The sequence below is a fragment of the Eucyclogobius newberryi genome, unplaced genomic scaffold (genome assembly GCF_026437365.1).
Source record: "Eucyclogobius newberryi isolate DKJ021-1_F unplaced genomic scaffold, fEucNew1.0.hap1 SCAF_38, whole genome shotgun sequence".
NCBI lineage: Eukaryota > Metazoa > Chordata > Actinopteri > Gobiiformes > Gobiidae > Eucyclogobius > Eucyclogobius newberryi.
Genome location: NW_027316034.1, coordinates 647,211 through 666,190, shown reverse-complemented (window position 1 = coordinate 666,190; position 18,980 = coordinate 647,211). Strand labels below are relative to the sequence as shown.

Below are 18,980 nucleotides of genomic sequence, written 5' to 3'. Positions count from 1 at the left end.
GTTCTGACTTGGTTCTGACCCAGTTCTGACCCTGTTCTGACCCTGTTCTCACTCAGTTCTGACCCTGTTCTGACTCTGTTCTGACCCTGTTCTGACCCGGTTCTGACCCTGTTCCGACCCAGTTCTGACCCAGTTCTGACCCTGATCTGACCCTGTTCCTGTTCTGATCCTGTTCTGAGCTGGTTCTGACCCTGTTCTGATCTGGGCCTGACCCGGTTCTGACCCTGTTCTGACCAAGTTCTAACCCTGTTCTGACCCTGTTCTGACCTGGTTCTGACCCTGTTCTGACCCTGTTCTGACTCGGTTCTGACCCTGTTCTGACCCGGTTCTGACCAGGTTCTGACCCAGTACTGACCCTGTTCTGACCCTGTTCTGTCCCAGTTCTGACTCGGTTCTGACCCTGTTCTGACCCGGTTTTGACCCTGTTCTAATCCTGTTCTGACCTAATTCTGACTCGGTTCTGACCCAGTTCTGACCCTGATCTGACCCTGTTCCTGTTCTGACCCTGTTCTGACTCGGTTCTGACCCTGTTCTGACCCTGTTCTGAGCTGGTTCTGACCCTGTTCTGATCTGGGCCTGACCCTGTTCTGACCCGGTTCTTACCCTGTTCTGACCAAGTTCTGACCTGGTTCTGACCCTGTTCTGACCCTGTTCTGACCCTGTTCTGACTCAGTTCTGACCCTGTTCTGACCCGGTTTTGACCCTGTTCTGACCCGGTTCTGAGCTTGTTCTGACCTGGTTCTGACCCGGTTCTGACCCTGTTCTGACCCAGTTCTGACCCAGTACTGACCCTGTTCTGACCCTGTTCTGACCCGGTTCTGACCCGGTTCTGACCAGGTTCTGACCCAGTACTGACCCTGTTTTGACCCAGTTCTGACCCTGTTCTGTCCCAGTTCTGACCCTGTTTTGATCCTGTTCTGATCTGGTTCTGACCCTGGTTCTGACCCTGTTCTGACCCGGTTCTGACCCTGTTCTGACCCTGTTCTGACTCGGTTCTGACCCTGTTCTGACCCGGTTTTGACCCTGTTCTGACCCGGTTCTGACCCTGTTCTGACCCTGTTCTGACTCGGTTCTGACCCTGTTCTGACCCTGTTCTGAACTTGTTCTGACCTGGTTCTGACCCTGTTCTGACCCGGTTCTGACCCGGTTCTGATCTGGTTCTGACCCTGTTCTGACCTGGTTCTGACCCTGTTTTGACCCGGTTCTGACCCTGTTCTGACCCTGTTCTGACTCGGTACTGACCCTGTTCTGACCCTGTTCTGACCCGGTTCTGACCCGGTTCTGACCAGGTTCTGACCCAGTACTGACCCTGTTTTGACCCAGTTCTGACCCTGTTCTGTCCCAGTTCTGACCCTGTTTTGATCCTGTTCTGATCTGGTTCTGACCCTGTTCTGACCTGGTTCTGACCCTGTTCTGACCCTGTTCTGACTCGGTTCTGACCCTGTTCTGACCCGGTTTTGACCCTGTTCTGACCCTGTTCTGACTCGGTTCTGACCCTGTTCTGACCCTGTTCTGAGCTTGTTCTGACCTGGTTCAGACCCTGTTCTGACCCGGTTCTGACCCGGTTCTGACCCTGTTCTGACCCTGTTCTGACTCGGTTCTGACCCTGTTCTGACCCTGTTCTGACTCTGTTCTGACCCTGTTCTGACCCGGTTCTGACCCAGTACTGACCCTGTTCTGACCCGGTTCTGACCCTGTTCTGACCCGGTTCTGACCCGGTTCTGACCCTGTTCTGACCCTGTTCTGACTCGGTTCTGACCCTGTTCTGACCCTGTTCTGACCCAGTTCTGACCCAGTACTCACCCTGTTCTGACCCGGTTCTGACCCGGTTCTGACCCTGTTCTGACCCTGTTCTGACTCGGTTCTGACCCTGTTCTGACCCTGTTCTGACCCAGTTCTGACCCAGTACTGACCCGGTTCTGACCCTGTTCTGACCCGGTTCTGACCAGGTTCTGACCCAGTACTGACCCTGTTTTGACCCTGTTCTGAGCTGGTTCTGACCCTGTTCTGACCCTGTTCCTGTTCTGACCCGGTTCTGTCGTCTCAGGTGCCTAAACCCAGTGGAGTGAAGAAAGGCTGGCAGAGAGTCTGGGCCGTGGTCTCAGACTGTCGCTTGTTTTTCTACGACGTCCCAGAAGGAAAGTCCACTCAGCCCGGGAACTCGGCCTCACTCGTCCTGGACCTTAGGTACTTTGTCCTGGACCTTAGGTAGACTTTGTCCTGGACCTCAGGTAGACCTGGTCCTGGACCTCAGGTAGACTCCGTCCTGGACCTCAGGAAGACTTTGTCCTGGGCCTCAGGCAGACCATGTCCTGGACCTCAGGTACGTTGTCCTTGACCTCAGGTAGACTTTGTCCTGGACCTCAGGTAGACCTGGTCCTGGACCTCAGGTAGACTTAGTCCTGGACCTCAGGTAGACCTGGTCCTGGACCTCAGGTAGACTTAGTCCTGGACCTCAAGTACTTTGTCCTGGACCTCAGGTACTTTGTCCTGGACCTCAGGTACTTTGTCCTGGACCTCAGGAAGACTTTGTCCTGGGCCTCAGGCAGACCATGTCCTGGACCTCAGGTAGACTTTGTCCTGGACCTCAGGTAGACTTTGTCCTGGGCCTCAGGCAGACCATGTCCTGGACCTCAGGTACTTTGTCCTGGACCTCAGGTACTTTGTCCTGGACCTCAGGAAGACTTTGTCCTGGGCCTCAGGCAGACCATGTCCTGGACCTCAGGTAGACTTTGTCCTGGACCTCAGGTAGACTTTGTCCTGGGCCTCAGGCAGACCATGTCCTGGACCTCAGGTAGACTTTGTCCTGGACCTCAGGTAGACTTTGTCCTGGGCCTCAGTCAGACCATGTCCTGGACCTCAGGTACTTTGTCCTGGACCTCAGGTACTTTGTCCTGGACCTCAGGAAGACTTTGTCCTGGGCCTCAGGCAGACCATGTCCTGGACCTCAGGTAGACTTTGTCCTGGACCTCAGGTAGACTTTGTCCTTGGCCTCAGGCAGACCATGTCCTGGACCTCAGGTACTTTGTCCTGGACCTCAGGTACTTTGTCCTGGACCTCAGGCAGACCATGTCCTGGACCTCAGGTACTTTGTCCTGGACCTCAGGCAGACCATGTCCTGGGCCTCAGGTAGACTTTGTCCTGGACCTCAGGCAGACCATGTCCTGGGCCTCAGGTAGACTTTGTCCTGGGCCTCAGGTAGACTTTGTCCTGGGCCTCAGGTAGACTTTGTCCTGGGCCTCAGGTAGACTTTGTCCTGGGCCTCAGGCAGACCATGTCCTGGGCCTCAGGTAGACTTTGTCCTGGGCCTCAGGTAGACTTTGTCCTGGGCCTCAGGCAGACCATGTCCTGGACCTCAGGTAGACTTTGTCCTGGACCTCAGGTAGACCTGGTCCTGGACCTCAGGTAGACTTTGTCCTGGACCTCAGGAAGACTTTGTCCTGGGCCTCAGGCAGACCATGTCCTGGACCTCAGGTAGACTTTGTCCTGGACCTCAGGTAGACTTTGTCCTGGACCTCAGGTACTTTGTCCTGGACCTCAGGAAGACTTTGTCCTGGACCTCAGGTAGACCTGGTCCTGGACCTCAGGTAGACTTTGTCCTGGACCTCAGGTAGACTTTGTCCTGGACCTCAGGAAGACTTTGTCCTGGGCCTCAGGCAGACCATGTCCTGGACCTCAGGCAGACCATGTCCTGGACCTCAGGTACTTTGTCCTGGACCTCAGGTACTTTGTCCTGGACCTCAGGAAGACTTTGTCCTGGGCCTCAGGCAGACCATGTCCTGGACCTCAGGTAGACTTTGTCCTGGACCTCAGGTAGACTTTGTCCTGGACCTCAGGTACTTTGTCCTGGACCTCAGGAAGACTTTGTCCTGGACCTCAGGTAGACCTGGTCCTGGACCTCAGGTAGACTTTGTCCTGGACCTCAGGAAGACTTTGTCCTGGACCTCAGGAAGACTTTGTCCTGGACCTCAGGTAGACCTGGTCCTGGACCTCAGGTAGACTTTGTCCTGAACCTCAGGTAGACTTTGTCCTGGACCTCAGGAAGACTTTGTCCTGGGCCTCAGGCAGACCATGTCCTGGACCTCAGGCAGACCATGTCCTGGACCTCAGGTACTTTGTCCTGGACCTCAGGTACTTTGTCCTGGACCTCAGGAAGACTTTGTCCTGGGCCTCAGGCAGACCATGTCCTGGGCCTCAGGTAGACTTTGTCCTGGGCCTCAGGTAGACTTTGTCCTGGGCCTCAGGTAGACTTTGTCCTGGACCTCAGGCAGACCATGTCCTGGGCCTCAGGTAGACTTTGTCCTGGGCCTCAGGTAGACTTTGTCCTGGGCCTCAGGTAGACTTTGTCCTGGACCTCAGGCAGACCATGTCCTGGGCCTCAGGTAGACTTTGTCCTGGGCCTCAGGTACTGTAATGTCCATGGAGCACATTTTTGACATTTGTTTAATCAAATCAGACAAACGTGACAAAGAAACTCTCTGATTGGCTGAAGTGAATGCAGGAGGGAGACGGCGCCCCCTGTGTGTCCAGCCCATTGGTCATATTGACATGTTTGGCCGGTCACTTGGTCGTCATGGTGACCGGTGCACAGTCCTGCTTCAGTCCTGGTTCTGGTCTCGTTTCAGGGACGAGTTCTTCTCCGTCTGCTCAGTTCTTCCCTCAGATGTGATTCATGCGCCTCGGAAAGACGTGCCCTGCATCTTCAAGGTCCAGGTGAGTCCTTCTTTAGTCCTTCTTTAGTCCTGCTTTAGTCCTGCTTTAGTCCTGCTTTAGTCCTGCTTTAGTCCTGCTTTAGTCCTGCTTTAGACCTGCTTTAGACCCGCTTTAGTCCCGCTTTAGTCCTGCTTTAGTCCTGCTTTACTCCTGCTTTAGTCCCGCTTTAGTCCTGCTTTAGACCTGCTTTAGTCCCGCTTTAGTCCCGCTTTAGACCAGCTTTAGTCCTGCTTTAGTCCTGCTTTAGTCCTGCTTTAGACCTGCTTTAGACCTGCTTTAGTCCCGCTTTAGACCCGCTTTAGTCCTGCTTTAGTCCCGCTTTAGACCCGCTTTAGTCCTGCTTTAGTCCCGCTTTAGTCCCGCTTTAGTCCCGCTTTAGTCCCGCTTTAGTCCCGCTTTAGACCCGCTTTAGTCCTGCTTTAGTCCCGCTTTAGTCCTTCTTTAGTCCTGCTTTAGACCCGCTTTAGTCCTGCTTTAGTCCCGCTTTAGACCCGCTTTAGTCCTGCTTTAGTCCCGCTTTAGTCCCGCTTTAGACCCGCTTTAGTCCCGCTTTAGTCCTGCTTTAGTCCTGCTTTAGACCTGCTTTAGTCCCGCTTTAGTCCCGCTTTAGACCAGCTTTAGTCCTGCTTTAGTCCTGCTTTAGTCCTGCTTTAGACCTGCTTTAGACCTGCTTTAGTCCCGCTTTAGACCCGCTTTAGTCCTGCTTTAGACCCGCTTTAGTCCTGCTTTAGTCCGGCTTTAGACCTGCTTTAGTCCTGCTTTAGACCTGCTTTAGTCCTGCTTTAGACCTGCTTTAGTCCTGCTTTAGTCCCGATTTAGTCCCGCTTTAGACCCGCTTTAGTCCTGCTTTAGACCTGTTTTAGACCTGCTTTAGTTCTGCTTTAGACCTGCTTTAGTCCTGCTTTAGTCCTGCTTTAGACCTGCTTTAGACCTGCTTTAGTCCCGCTTTAGTCCTTCTTTAGTCCTGCTTTAGACCCGCTTTAGACCCGCTTTAGTCCTGCTTTAGTCCTTCTTTAGTCCTGCTTTAGACCCGCTTTAGTCCCGCTTTAGACCCGCTTTAATCCTGCTTTACTCCTGCTTTAGTCCCGCTTTAGTCCCGCTTTTGACCCGCTTTAGTCCTGCTTTACTCCTGCTTTAGTCCCGCTTTAGTCCCGCTTTAGACCTGCTTAAGACCTGCTTTAGTCCCGCTTTAGTCCTGCTTAAGTCCTGCTTTAGACCTGCTTTAGTCCCGCTTTAGACCTGCTTAAGACCTGCTTTAGTCCCGCTTTAGTCCTGCTTTAGACCTGCTTTAGTCCCGCTTTAGACCCGCTTTAGTCCCGCTTTAGTCCCGCTTTAGTCCTGCTTTAGACCTGCTTTAGTCCCGCTTTAGTCCCGCTTTCGACCTGCTTTAGTCCTGCTTTAGACCTGCTTTAGACCTGCTTTAGTCCCGCTTTAGTCCTGCTTTAGACCCGCTTTAGTCCTGCTTTAGTCCTGCTTTAGTTCTGCTTTAGACCTGCTTTAGTCCTTCTTTAGTCCTGCTTTAGACCTGCTTTAGACCTGCTTTAGACCCGTTTTAGTCCTGGTCTCTGACCTCGTTATCTTATGACCTTGTGTCTGACCTTCTTTCTGACCTCTGACTCTCTCTCTGACCTCTGTGCAGGTGTCTGACCCTCTCTCTGACCTCTGACCCTCTCTCTGACCTCTGTGCAGGTGTCTGACCCTCTCTCTGACCTCTGTGCAGGTTTCTGACCCTCTCTCTGACCTCTGACCCCCTCTCTGACCTCTCTGCAGGTGTCTGACCCTCTCTCTGACCTTTGACCCTCTCTAACCTCTGTGCAGGTGTCTGACCCTCTCTCTGACCTCTGACCCTCTCTCTGAACTCTGTGCAGGTGTTTGACCCTCTCTCTGACCTCTGACCCTCTCTCTGACCTCTGTGCAGGTGTCTGACCCTCTTTCTGACCCTCTCTCTGACCTCTGACCCTCTCTCTGACCTCTCTGCAGGTGTCTGACCCTCTCTCTGACCTCTGACCCTCTCTCGGACCTTTGTGCGGGTGTCTGACCCTCTCTCTGACCCTCTCTCTGACCTCTGTCCCTCTCTCTGACCTCTGTGCAGGTGTCTGACCCTCTCTCTGACCTCTGACCCTCTCTCGGACCTCTGTTCAGGTGTCTGACCCTCTCTCTGACCTCTGACCCTCTCTCGGACCTCTGTGCAGGTGTCTGACCCTCTTTCTGACCGCTGACCCTCTCTCTGACCTCTGTGCAGGTGTCTGACCCTCTCTCTGACCTCTGACCCTCTCTCTGACCTCTGTTTAGGTGTCTGACCCTCTCTCTGACCTCTGACCCTCTCTCGGACCTCTCTGCAGGTGTCTGACACTCTCTCTGACCCTCTCTCTGACCTCTGTGCAGGTGTCTGACCCTCTCTCTGACCTCTGACCCTCTATATGACCTCTGACCCTCTCTCTGACCTCTGTGCAGGTGTCTGACCCTCTTTATGACCCTCTCTCTGACCTCTGACCCTCTCTCTGACCTCTCTGCAGGTGTCTGACCCTCTCTCTGACCTCTGACCCTCTCTCGGACCTCTGTGCAGGTGTCTGACCCTCTCTCTGACCCTCTCTCTGACCTCTGACCCTCTCTCTGACCTCTGTGCAGGTGTCTGACCCTCTCACTGACCTCTGACCCTCTCTCTGACCTCTGTGCAGGTGTCTGACCCTCTCTCTGACCTCTGACCCTCTCTCTGACCTCTTTGCAGGTGTCTGACCCTCTTTTTGACCTTTGACCCTCTCTCTGACCTCTGTTCATATGCCTGACCCTCTCTCTGACCTCTGTGCAGGTGTCTGACCCTCTCTCTGACCTCTGACCCTCTCTCTGACCTCTGTGCAGGTGTCTGACCCTCTCTCTGACCTCTGACCCTCTCTCTGACCTCTGACCCTCTCTCGGACCTCTCTGCAGGTGTCTGACCCTCTTTCTGAACTCTGACCCTCTCTCTGACCTCTGACCCTCTCTCTGACCTCTGTGCAGGTGTCTGACCCTCTTTCTGAACTCTGACCCTCTCTCTGACCTCTGTGCAGGTGTCTGACCCTCTCTCTGACCTCTGACCCTCTCTCTGACCTCTGTGCAGGTGTCTGACCCTCTCTCTGACCTCTGACCCTCTCTCTGACCTCTGTGCAGGTGTCTGACCCTCTCTCTGACCTCTGACCATCTCTCTGACCTCTGTGCAGGTGTCTGACCCTCTCTCTGACCTCTGACCCTCTCTCTGACCTCTGTGCAGGTGTCTGACCCTCTCTCTGACCTTTGACCCTCTCTCTGACCTCTGTGCATGTGTCTGACCCTCTCTCTGACCTCTGTGCAGGTGTCTGACCCTCTCTCTGACCTCTGACACTCTCTCTGACCTCTGTGCAGGTGTCTGACCCGTTCTCTGACCCTCTCTCTGACCTCTGACCCTCTCTCGGACCTCTCTGCAGGTGTCTGACCCTCTCTCTGACCCTCTCTCTGACCTCTGACCCTCTCTCTGACCTCTGTGCAGGTGTCTGACCCTCTTTCTGACCTCTGACCCTCTCTCTGACCTCTGTGCAGGTGTCTGACCCTCTCTCTGACCTCTGACCCTCTCTCTGACCTCTGTGCAGGTGTCTGACCCTCTCTCTGACCTCTGACCCTCTCTGACCTCTGTGCAGGTGTCTGACCCTCTCTCTGACCTCTGACCCTCTCTCTGACCTCTGTGCAGGTGTCTGACCCTCTCTCTGACCTCTGACCCTCTCTCTGACCTCTGTGCAGGTGTCTGACCCTCTCTCTGACCCTCTCTCTGACCTCTGACCCTCTCTCTGACCTCTGTGCAGGTGTCTGACCCTCTTTCTGACCTCTGACCCTCTCTCTGACCTCTGTGCAGGTGTCTGACCCTCTCTCTGACCTCTGACCCTCTCTCTGACCTCTGTGCAGGTGTCTGACCCTCTCTCTGACCTCTGACCCTCTCTGACCTCTGTGCAGGTGTCTGACCCTCTCTCTGACCTCTGACCCTCTCTCTGACCTCTGTGCAGGTGTCTGACCCTCTCTCTGACCTCTGACCCTCTCTCTGACCTCTGTGCAGGTGTCTGACCCTCTCTCTGACCTCTGACCCTCTCTCTGACCTCTGTGCAGGTGTCTGACCCTCTCTCTGACCTCTGACCCTCTCTCTGACCTCTGTGCAGGTGTCTGACCCTCTCTCTGACCTCTGACCCTCTCTCTGACCTCTGTGCAGGTGTCTGACCCTCTCTCTGACCTCTGACCCTCTCTCTGACCTCTGTGCATGTGTCTGACCCTCTCTCTGACCTCTTTGCAGGTGTCTGACCCTCTCTCTGACCTCTGACCCTCTCTCTGACCTCTGTGCAGGTGTCTGACCCTCTCTCTGACCTCTGACCCTCTCTCGGACCTCTCTGCAGGTGTCTGACCCTCTCTCTGACCCTCTCTCTGACCTCTGACCCTCTCTCTGACCTCTGTGCAGGTGTCTGACCCTCTTCCTGACCTCTGACCCTCTCTCTGACCTCTGTGCAGGTGTCTGACCCTCTCTCTGACCTCTGACCCTCTCTCTGACCTCTGTGCAGGTGTCTGACCCTCTCTCTGACCTCTGACCCTCTCTGACCTCTGTGCAGGTGTCTGACCCTCTCTCTGACCTCTGACCCTCTCTCTGACCTCTGTGCAGGTCTCTGACCCTCTCTCTGACCTCTGACCCTCTCTCTGACCTCTGTGCAGGTGTCTGACCCTCTCTCTGACCCTCTCTCTGACCTCTGACCCTCTCTCTGACCTCTGTGCAGGTGTCTGACCCTCTTTCTGACCTCTGACCCTCTCTCTGACCTCTGTGCAGGTGTCTGACCCTCTCTCTGACCTCTGACCCTCTCTCTGACCTCTGTGCAGGTGTCTGACCCTCTCTCTGACCTCTGACCCTCTCTCTGACCTCTGTGCAGGTTTCTGACCCTCTCTCTGACCTCTGACCCTCTCTGACCTCTGTGCAGGTGTCTGACCCTCTCTCTGACCTCTGACCCTCTCTCTGACCTCTGTGCAGGTGTCAGACCCCCTCTCTGACCTCTGACCCTCTCTCTGACCTCTGTGCAGGTGTCTGACCCTCTCTCTGACCCTCTCTCTGACCTCTGACCCTCTCTCTGACCTCTGTGCAGGTGTCTGACCCTCTTTCTGACCTCTGACCCTCTCTCTGACCTCTGTGCAGGTGTCTGACCCTCTTTCTGACCCTCTCTCTGACCTCTGTGCAGGTGTCTGACCCTCTCTCTGACCTCTGACCCTCTCTCTGACCTCTGTGCAGGTGTCTGACCCTCTCTCTGACCTCTGACCCTCTCTCTGACCTCTGTGCAGGTGTCTGACCCTCCCTCTGACCCTCTCTCTGACCTCTGTGCATGTGTCTGACCCTCTCTCTGACCTCTGTGCAGGTGTCTGACCCTCTCTCTGACCTCTGACCCTCTCTCTGACCTCTGTGCAGGTGTCTGACCCTTTCTCTGACCCTCTCTCTGACCTCTGACCCTCTCTCGGACCTCTCTTCAGGTGTCTGACCCTCTCTCTGACCCTCTCTCTGACCTCTGACCCTCTCTCTGACCTCTGTGCAGGTGTCTGACCTTCTTTCTGACCTCTGACCCTCTCTCTGACCTCTGTGCAGGTGTCTGACCCTCTCTCTGACCTCTGACCCTCTCTCTGACCTCTGTGCAGGTGTCTGACCCTCTCTCTGACCTCTGACCCTCTCTGACCTCTGTGCAGGTGTCTGACCCTCTCTCTGACCTCTGACCCTCTCTCTGACCTCTGTGCAGGTGTCTGACCCTCTCTCTGACCCTCTCTCTGACCTCTGACCCTCTCTCTGACCTCTGTGCAGGTGTCTGACCCTCTCTCTGACCCTCTCTCTGACCTCTGACCCTCTCTCTGACCTCTGTGCAGGTGTCTGACCCTCTTTCTGACCTCTGACCCTCTCTCTGACCTCTGTGCAGGTGTCTGACCCTCTTTCTGACCCTCTCTCTGACCTCTGTGCAGGTGTCTGACCCTCTCTCTGACCTCTGACCCTCTCTCTGACCTCTGTGCAGGTGTCTGACCCTCTCTCTGACCTCTGACCCTCTCTCTGACCTCTTTGCAGGTGTCTGACCCTCTCTCTGACCTCTGACCCTCTCTCTGACCTCTGTGCATGTGTCTGACCCTCTCTCTGACCTCTGTGCAGGTGTCTGACCCTCTCTCTGACCTCTGACCCTCTCTCTGACCTCTGTGCAGGTGTCTGACCCTTTCTCTGACCCTCTCTCTGACCTCTGACCCTCTCTCGGACCTCTCTTCAGGTGTCTGACCCTCTCTCTGACCCTCTCTCTGACCTCTGACCCTCTCTCTGACCTCTGTGCAGGTGTCTGACCTTCTTTCTGACCTCTGACCCTCTCTCTGACCTCTGTGCAGGTGTCTGACCCTCTCTCTGACCTCTGACCCTCTCTCTGACCTCTGTGCAGGTGTCTGACCCTCTCTCTGACCTCTGACCCTCTCTGACCTCTGTGCAGGTGTCTGACCCTCTCTCTGACCTCTGACCCTCTCTCTGACCTCTGTGCAGGTGTCTGACCCTCTCTCTGACCCTCTCTCTGACCTCTGACCCTCTCTCTGACCTCTGTGCAGGTGTCTGACCCTCTTTCTGACCTCTGACCCTCTCTCTGACCTCTGTGCAGGTGTCTGACCCTCTCTCTGACCTCTGACCCTCTCTCTGACCTCTGTGCAGGTGTCTGACCCTCTCTCTGACCTCTGACCCTCTCTCTGACCTCTGTGCAGGTGTCTGACCCTCTCTCTGACCCTCTCTCTGACCTCTGACCCTCTCTCTGACCTCTGTGCAGGTGTCTGACCCTCTTTCTGACCTCTGACCCTCTCTCTGACCTCTGTGCAGGTCTCTGACCCTCTCTCTGACCTCTGACCCTCTCTCTGACCTCTGTGCAGGTGTCTGACCCTCTCTCTGACCTCTGACCCTCTCTCTGACCTCTGTGCAGGTGTCTGACCCTCTCTCTGACCTCTGACCCTCTCTCTGACCCTCTCTCTGACCTCTGTGCAGGTGTCTGACCCTCTCTCTGACCTCTGACCCTCTCTCTGACCTCTGTGCAGGTGTCTGACCCTCTCTCTGACCTCTGACCCTCTCTCTGACCCTCTCTCTGACCTCTGTGCAGGTGTCTGACCCTCTCTCTGACCTCTGACCCTCTCTCTGACCTCTGTGCAGGTGTCTGACCCTCTCTCTGACCTCTGACCCTCTCTCTGACCTCTGTGCAGGTGTCTGACCCTCTCTCTGACCCTCTCTCTGACCTCTGACCCTCTCTCTGACCTCTGTGCAGGTGTCTGACCCTCTCTCTGACCCTCTCTCTGACCTCTGACCCTCTCTCTGACCTCTGTGCAGGTGTCTGACCCTCTCTCTGACCCTCTCTCTGACCTCTGACCCTCTCTCTGACCTCTGTGCAGGTGTCTGACCCTCTTTCTGACCTCTGACCCTCTCTCTGACCTCTGTGCAGGTGTCTGACCCTCTTTCTGACCCTCTCTCTGACCTCTGTGCAGGTGTCTGACCCTCTCTCTGACCTCTGACCCTCTCTCTGACCTCTGTGCAGGTGTCTGACCCTCTCTCTGACCTCTGACCCTCTCTCTGACCTCTGTGCAGGTGTCTGACCCTCTCTCTGACCTCTGACCCTCTCTCTGACCTCTGTGCATGTGTCTGACCCTCTCTCTGACCTCTGTGCAGGTGTCTGACCCTCTCTCTGACCTCTGACCCTCTCTCTGACCTCTGTGCAGGTGTCTGACCCTTTCTCTGACCCTCTCTCTGACCTCTGACCCTCTCTCGGACCTCTCTTCAGGTGTCTGACCCTCTCTCTGACCCTCTCTCTGACCTCTGACCCTCTCTCTGACCTCTGTGCAGGTGTCTGACCTTCTTTCTGACCTCTGACCCTCTCTCTGACCTCTGTGCAGGTTTCTGACCCTCTCTCTGACCTCTGACCCTCTCTCTGACCTCTGTGCAGGTGTCTGACCCTCTCTCTGACCTCTGACCCTCTCTGACCTCTGTGCAGGTGTCTGACCCTCTCTCTGACCTCTGACCCTCTCTCTGACCTCTGTGCAGGTGTCTGACCCTCTCTCTGACCCTCTCTCTGACCTCTGACCCTCTCTCTGACCTCTGTGCAGGTGTCTGACCCTCTTTCTGACCTCTGACCCTCTCTCTGACCTCTGTGCAGGTGTCTGACCCTCTCTCTGACCTCTGACCCTCTCTCTGACCTCTGTGCAGGTGTCTGACCCTCTCTCTGACCTCTGACCCTCTCTCTGACCTCTGTGCAGGTGTCTGACCCTCTCTCTGACCCTCTCTCTGACCTCTGACCCTCTCTCTGACCTCTGTGCAGGTGTCTGACCCTCTTTCTGACCTCTGACCCTCTCTCTGACCTCTGTGCAGGTCTCTGACCCTCTCTCTGACCTCTGACCCTCTCTCTGACCTCTGTGCAGGTGTCTGACCCTCTCTCTGACCTCTGACCCTCTCTCTGACCTCTGTGCAGGTGTCTGACCCTCTCTCTGACCTCTGACCCTCTCTCTGACCCTCTCTCTGACCTCTGTGCAGGTGTCTGACCCTCTCTCTGACCTCTGACCCTCTCTCTGACCTCTGTGCAGGTGTCTGACCCTCTCTCTGACCTCTGACCCTCTCTCTGACCCTCTCTCTGACCTCTGTGCAGGTGTCTGACCCTCTCTCTGACCTCTGACCCTCTCTCTGACCTCTGTGCAGGTGTCTGACCCTCTCTCTGACCTCTGACCCTCTCTCTGACCTCTGTGCAGGTGTCTGACCCTCTCTCTGACCTCTGACCCTCTTTCTGACCCTCTCTCTGACCTCTGTGCAGGTGTCTGACCCTCTCTCTGACCTCTGACCCTCTCTCTGACCTCTGTGCAGGTGTCTGACCCTCTCTCTGACCTCTGACCCTCTTTCTGACCCTCTCTCTGACCTCTGTGCAGGTGTCTGACCCTCTCTCTGACCTCTGACCCTCTCTCTGACCTCTGTGCAGGTGGGCTCTGGACAGTCCAGTCTGGCTCTGGTCTCGGTCCTGGTCTTGGCCGACTCGGAGCAGGAGCAGAGGAAGTGGCTGAAGGTTCTGGAAAGTCTTCATCTTCTCCTCAAACAGAACCGTCTGCTGCAGAGCCCAGTGCAGCGCCCCCTGGAGGTGTACGACGCTGCACTGCCTCTGATCAAGAGCACGCTGAGCGCCGCCCTGCTGGGTACACACTATACTGCACTTATACTGCACTATACTGCACTTATACTGCACTTATACTGTACTTATACTGCATTATACTGCACTATACTGCACTAATACGGCACTATACTGCACTAATACGGCACTATACTGCACTATACTGCACTAATACTGCACTATACTGCACTATACTGCACTAATACGGCACTATACTGCACTAATACGGCACTATACTGCACTTTACTGCACTTATACTGTACTTATACTGCACAATACTGCACTTATACTGCACAATACTGCACTTATACTGCACAATACTGCATTTATACTGCACTTATACTGCACTATACTGCATTTATACTGCACTTATACTGCACTATACTGCACTATACTGCACTTATATTGCACTATACTGCACTATACTGCACTATACTGCACTATACTGCACTAGCACTATACTGCACTTATAATGCACTATACTGCACTATACTGCACTTATGCTGCACTATACTGCACTTATACTTCACTTATACTTCATATACTACATTCTAAGGATCCAGTTGTATCAACTGGAAACTTTTAATTCAATGGGTCAGGGTCACGGTCAGGGTTAGGGTCAGGTCACCCACTTCATGTACTACACCCACTTCATGTACTAGACCCACTTCATGTACTACACATACTTCATGTACTACACCCACTTCATGTACTACACCCACTTCATGTACTACACATACTTCATGTACTACACCCACTTCATGTACTACACCCACTTCATGTACTACACCCACTTCATGTACTACACATACTTCATGTACTACACCCACTTCATGTACTACACCCACTTCATGTACTACACATACTTCATGTACTACACCCACTTCATGTACTACACCCACTTCATGTACTACACATACTTCATGTACTACACATACTTCATGTACTACACCCACTTCATGTACTACACCCACTTCATGTACTACACATACTTCATGTACTACACCCACTTCATGTACTACACCCACTTCATGTACTACACATACTTCATGTACTACACCCACTTCATGTACTACACCCACTTCATGTACTACACATACTTTATGTACTACACCCACTTCATGTACTACACCCACTTCATGTACTAGACCCACTTCATGTACTACACATACTTCATGTACTACACCCACTTCATGTACTACACCCACTTCATGTACTACACATACTTAATGTACTACACCCACTTCATGTACTACACCCACTTCATGTACTACACATACTTCATGTACTACACATACTTCATGTACTACACCCACTTCATGTACTACACCCACTTCATGTACTACACCCACTTCATGTACTAAATATACTTCATGTACTACACCCACTTCATGTACTACACCCACTTCATGTACTACACCCACTTCATATACTACACATACTTCATGTACTACACCCACTTCATGTACTACACATACTTCATGTACTACACATACTGTATGTACTACACCCACTTCATGTACTACACACACTTCATGTACTACACCCACTTCAGGTACTACACCCACTTCATGTACTACACATACTTCATGTACTACACATACTTCATGTACTACGCACACTTCATGTACTACACCCACTTCATATACTACACCCACTTCATGTACTACACATACTTCATATACTACACCCACTTCATGTACTACACATACTTCATGTACTACACATACTTCATGTACTACACCCACTTCATGTACTACACATACTTCATGTACTACACATACTTCATGTACTACACCCACTTCATGTACTACACATACTTCATGTACTACACATACTTCATGTACTACACATACTTCATGTACTACACCCACTTCATGTACTACACCCACTTCATGTACTACACATACTTCATGTACTACACCCACTTCATGTACTACACCCACTTCATGTACTACACATACTTCATGTACTACACATACTTCATGTACTACACCCACTTCATGTACTACACATACTTCATGTACTACACATACTTCATGTACTACACCCACTTCATGTACTACACATACTTCATGTACTACACATACTTCATGTACTACACATACTTCATGTACTACACCCACTTCATGTACTACACCCACTTCATGTACTACACATACTTCATGTACTACACCCACTTCATGTACTACACCCACTTCATGTACTACACATACTTCATGTACTACACCCACTTCATGTACTACACCCACTTCATGTACTACACATACTTCATGTACTACACATACTTCATGTACTACACCCACTTCATGTACTACACCCACTTCATGTACTACACCCACTTCATGTACTAAATATACTTAATGTACTACACCCACTTCATATACTACACCCACTTCATGTACTACACCCACTTCATATACTACACATACTTCATGTACTACATCCACTTCATGTACTACACATACTTCATGTACTACACATACTGTATGTACTACACCCACTTCATGTACTACACATACTTCATGTACTACACCCACTTCATGTACTACACCCACTTCATGTACTACACATACTTCATGTACTACACATACTTCATGTACTACGCACACTTCATGTACTACACATACTTCATGTACTACACCCACTTCATATACTACACCCACTTCATGTACTACACATACTTCATATACTACACCCACTTCATGTACTACACCCACTTCATGTACTACACATACTTCATGTACTACACATACTTCATGTACTACACCCACTTCATGTACTACACATACTTCATGTACTACACATACTTCATGTACTACACCCACTTCATGTACTACACCCACTTCATGTACTACACATACTTCATGTACTACACATACTGTATGTACTACACCCACTTCATGTACTACACATACTTCATGTACTACACCCACTTCATGTACTACACCCACTTCATGTACTACACATACTTCATGTACTACACATACTTCATGTACTACGCACACTTCATGTACTACACATACTTCATGTACTACACCCACTTCATATACTACACCCACTTCATGTACTACACATACTTCATATACTACACCCACTTCATGTACTACACCCACTTCATGTACTACACATACTTCATGTACTACACATACTTCATATACTACACCCACTTCATGTACTACACATACTTCATGTACTACACATACTTCATGTACTACACCCACTTCATGTACTACACATACTTCATGTACTACACATACTTCACATACTACACCCACTTCAGGGGGAGAGCCCCTCCTCCTGCAGTAGGAAAAACCCTTTGGGAGAAAGTAGAACTGTGAAGTAGAGATCCTACTCCCCAGGACCTGGACCTGGACAAGGACCTAGACCTAGACCTAGACCTGGACCTGGACCTGGACCTGGACTCGTTCATCTCGAGTGGAGAGAAAGTTCTTTCAGTTCTAACATGTTCTGGTTCTGGTTCTGGTACAGATCGTGAGCGTGTGGTTCTGGGGACAGAAGAGGCTCTGTTTGTGGTGGAACTCACACGAGACGGTGAGTCACTACTTTATAACACTAATATTTATGTATATATTACATGTATATGTTAAATGTATATATTATATGTATATATCATGAATCAGAAACAAAGGAACTTGTCCTGGTGATTCAACAAAAAACAATTACATTGTGATACATGTGTATATATTATATGTGTATAATGATGTGTATATGTTATACATGTATAATGATGTGTATATGTTATACATGTATAATGATGTGTATATGTGTATAATGATGTGTATAATGATGTGTATATGTTATACATGTATAATGATGTGTATATATTATACGTGTATAATGATGTGTATATATTATACATGTATAATGATGTGTATATGTTATACATGTATAATGATGTGTATATGTTATATGTGTATAATGTTTATATATTATACGTGTATAATGATGTGTATATATTATACGTGTATAATGATGTGTATATGTTATATGTGTATAATGTTTATATATTATAAGTGTATAATGATGTGTATATATTATACGTGTATAATGATGTGTATATGTTATACATGTATAATGATGTGTATATATTATACGTGTATAATGATGTGTATATGTTATACGTGTATAATGATGTGTATATATTATACGTGTATAATGATGTGTATATGTTATACGTGTATAATGATGTGTATATGTTATATGTGTATAATGTTTATATATTATACGTGTATAATGATGTGTATATATTATACGTGTATAATGATGTGTATATGTTATACGTGTATAATGTTTATATATTATACGTGTATAATGATGTGTATATATTATACGTGTATAATGATGTGTATATATTATACGTGTATAATGATGTGTATATATTATACATGTATAATGATGTGTATATATTATACATGTATAATGATGTGTATATATTATACGTGTATATTGATGTGTATATATTATACATGTATAATGATGTGTATATATTATACGTGTATATTGATGTGTATATATTATACATGTATAATGATGTGTATATATTATACGTGTATATTAATGTGTATACATTATATCTCTAGTGATCGTCCGGGCCTCAGATACTAAGAGGATCCACCAGGTGGAGCTGGTCCCTCGGGAGAACCTCCTGGTCCTGGTCTGTGGCCGGACTAAACAGGTCCATCTTCAGTCCTGGTCAGCGCTGGACGGAGCCGAGTCCAGTTTTGACGTCAAACTCACTGAGACCAAAGGCTGCCAGGCCCTGACCACCGGGACTCTGAGGCCAGGAGGAGCGTCCTGTCTCGTGACGGCCGTGAAGAGACAGGTGGGGACTAAACCAGGACTAAAGCAGGTCCAAACCAGGACTAAACCAGGACTAAAGCAGGACTAAACCTGGACTAAACCGGGTCTAAACCGGGACTAAACTGGGACTAAACCGGGTCTGACCCTGGTCTCTGGTCCAATCTCAGGTCTGACCCTGGTCTCTGGTCCAGTCTCTGGTCCAGTCTGACCCTGGTGTCTGGTCCAGTCTCTGGTCCAGTCTCAGGTCTGACCCTGGTCTCTGGTCCAGTCTCT

General features: G+C 50.9%; 1 protein-coding gene across 4 annotated transcripts in view; it reads left to right on the top strand.

Moving 5' to 3' along the window:
* Positions 1-18,980, top strand: part of cdc42bpb (CDC42 binding protein kinase beta (DMPK-like)) — a 116,401-nt gene that overhangs the window by 84,285 nt on the left and 13,136 nt on the right. For all 4 annotated transcript variants that reach the window (XM_072462143.1, XM_072462146.1, XM_072462144.1 and 1 more), the window contains 5 exons: positions 2,048-2,187; positions 4,626-4,713; positions 13,698-13,908; positions 17,376-17,438; positions 18,488-18,729. In XM_072462143.1, the coding sequence (XP_072318244.1) occupies positions 2,048-2,187; positions 4,626-4,713; positions 13,698-13,908; positions 17,376-17,438; positions 18,488-18,729 (744 nt within the window). The remainder of the gene's footprint in view (positions 1-2,047; positions 2,188-4,625; positions 4,714-13,697; positions 13,909-17,375; positions 17,439-18,487; positions 18,730-18,980) is intronic.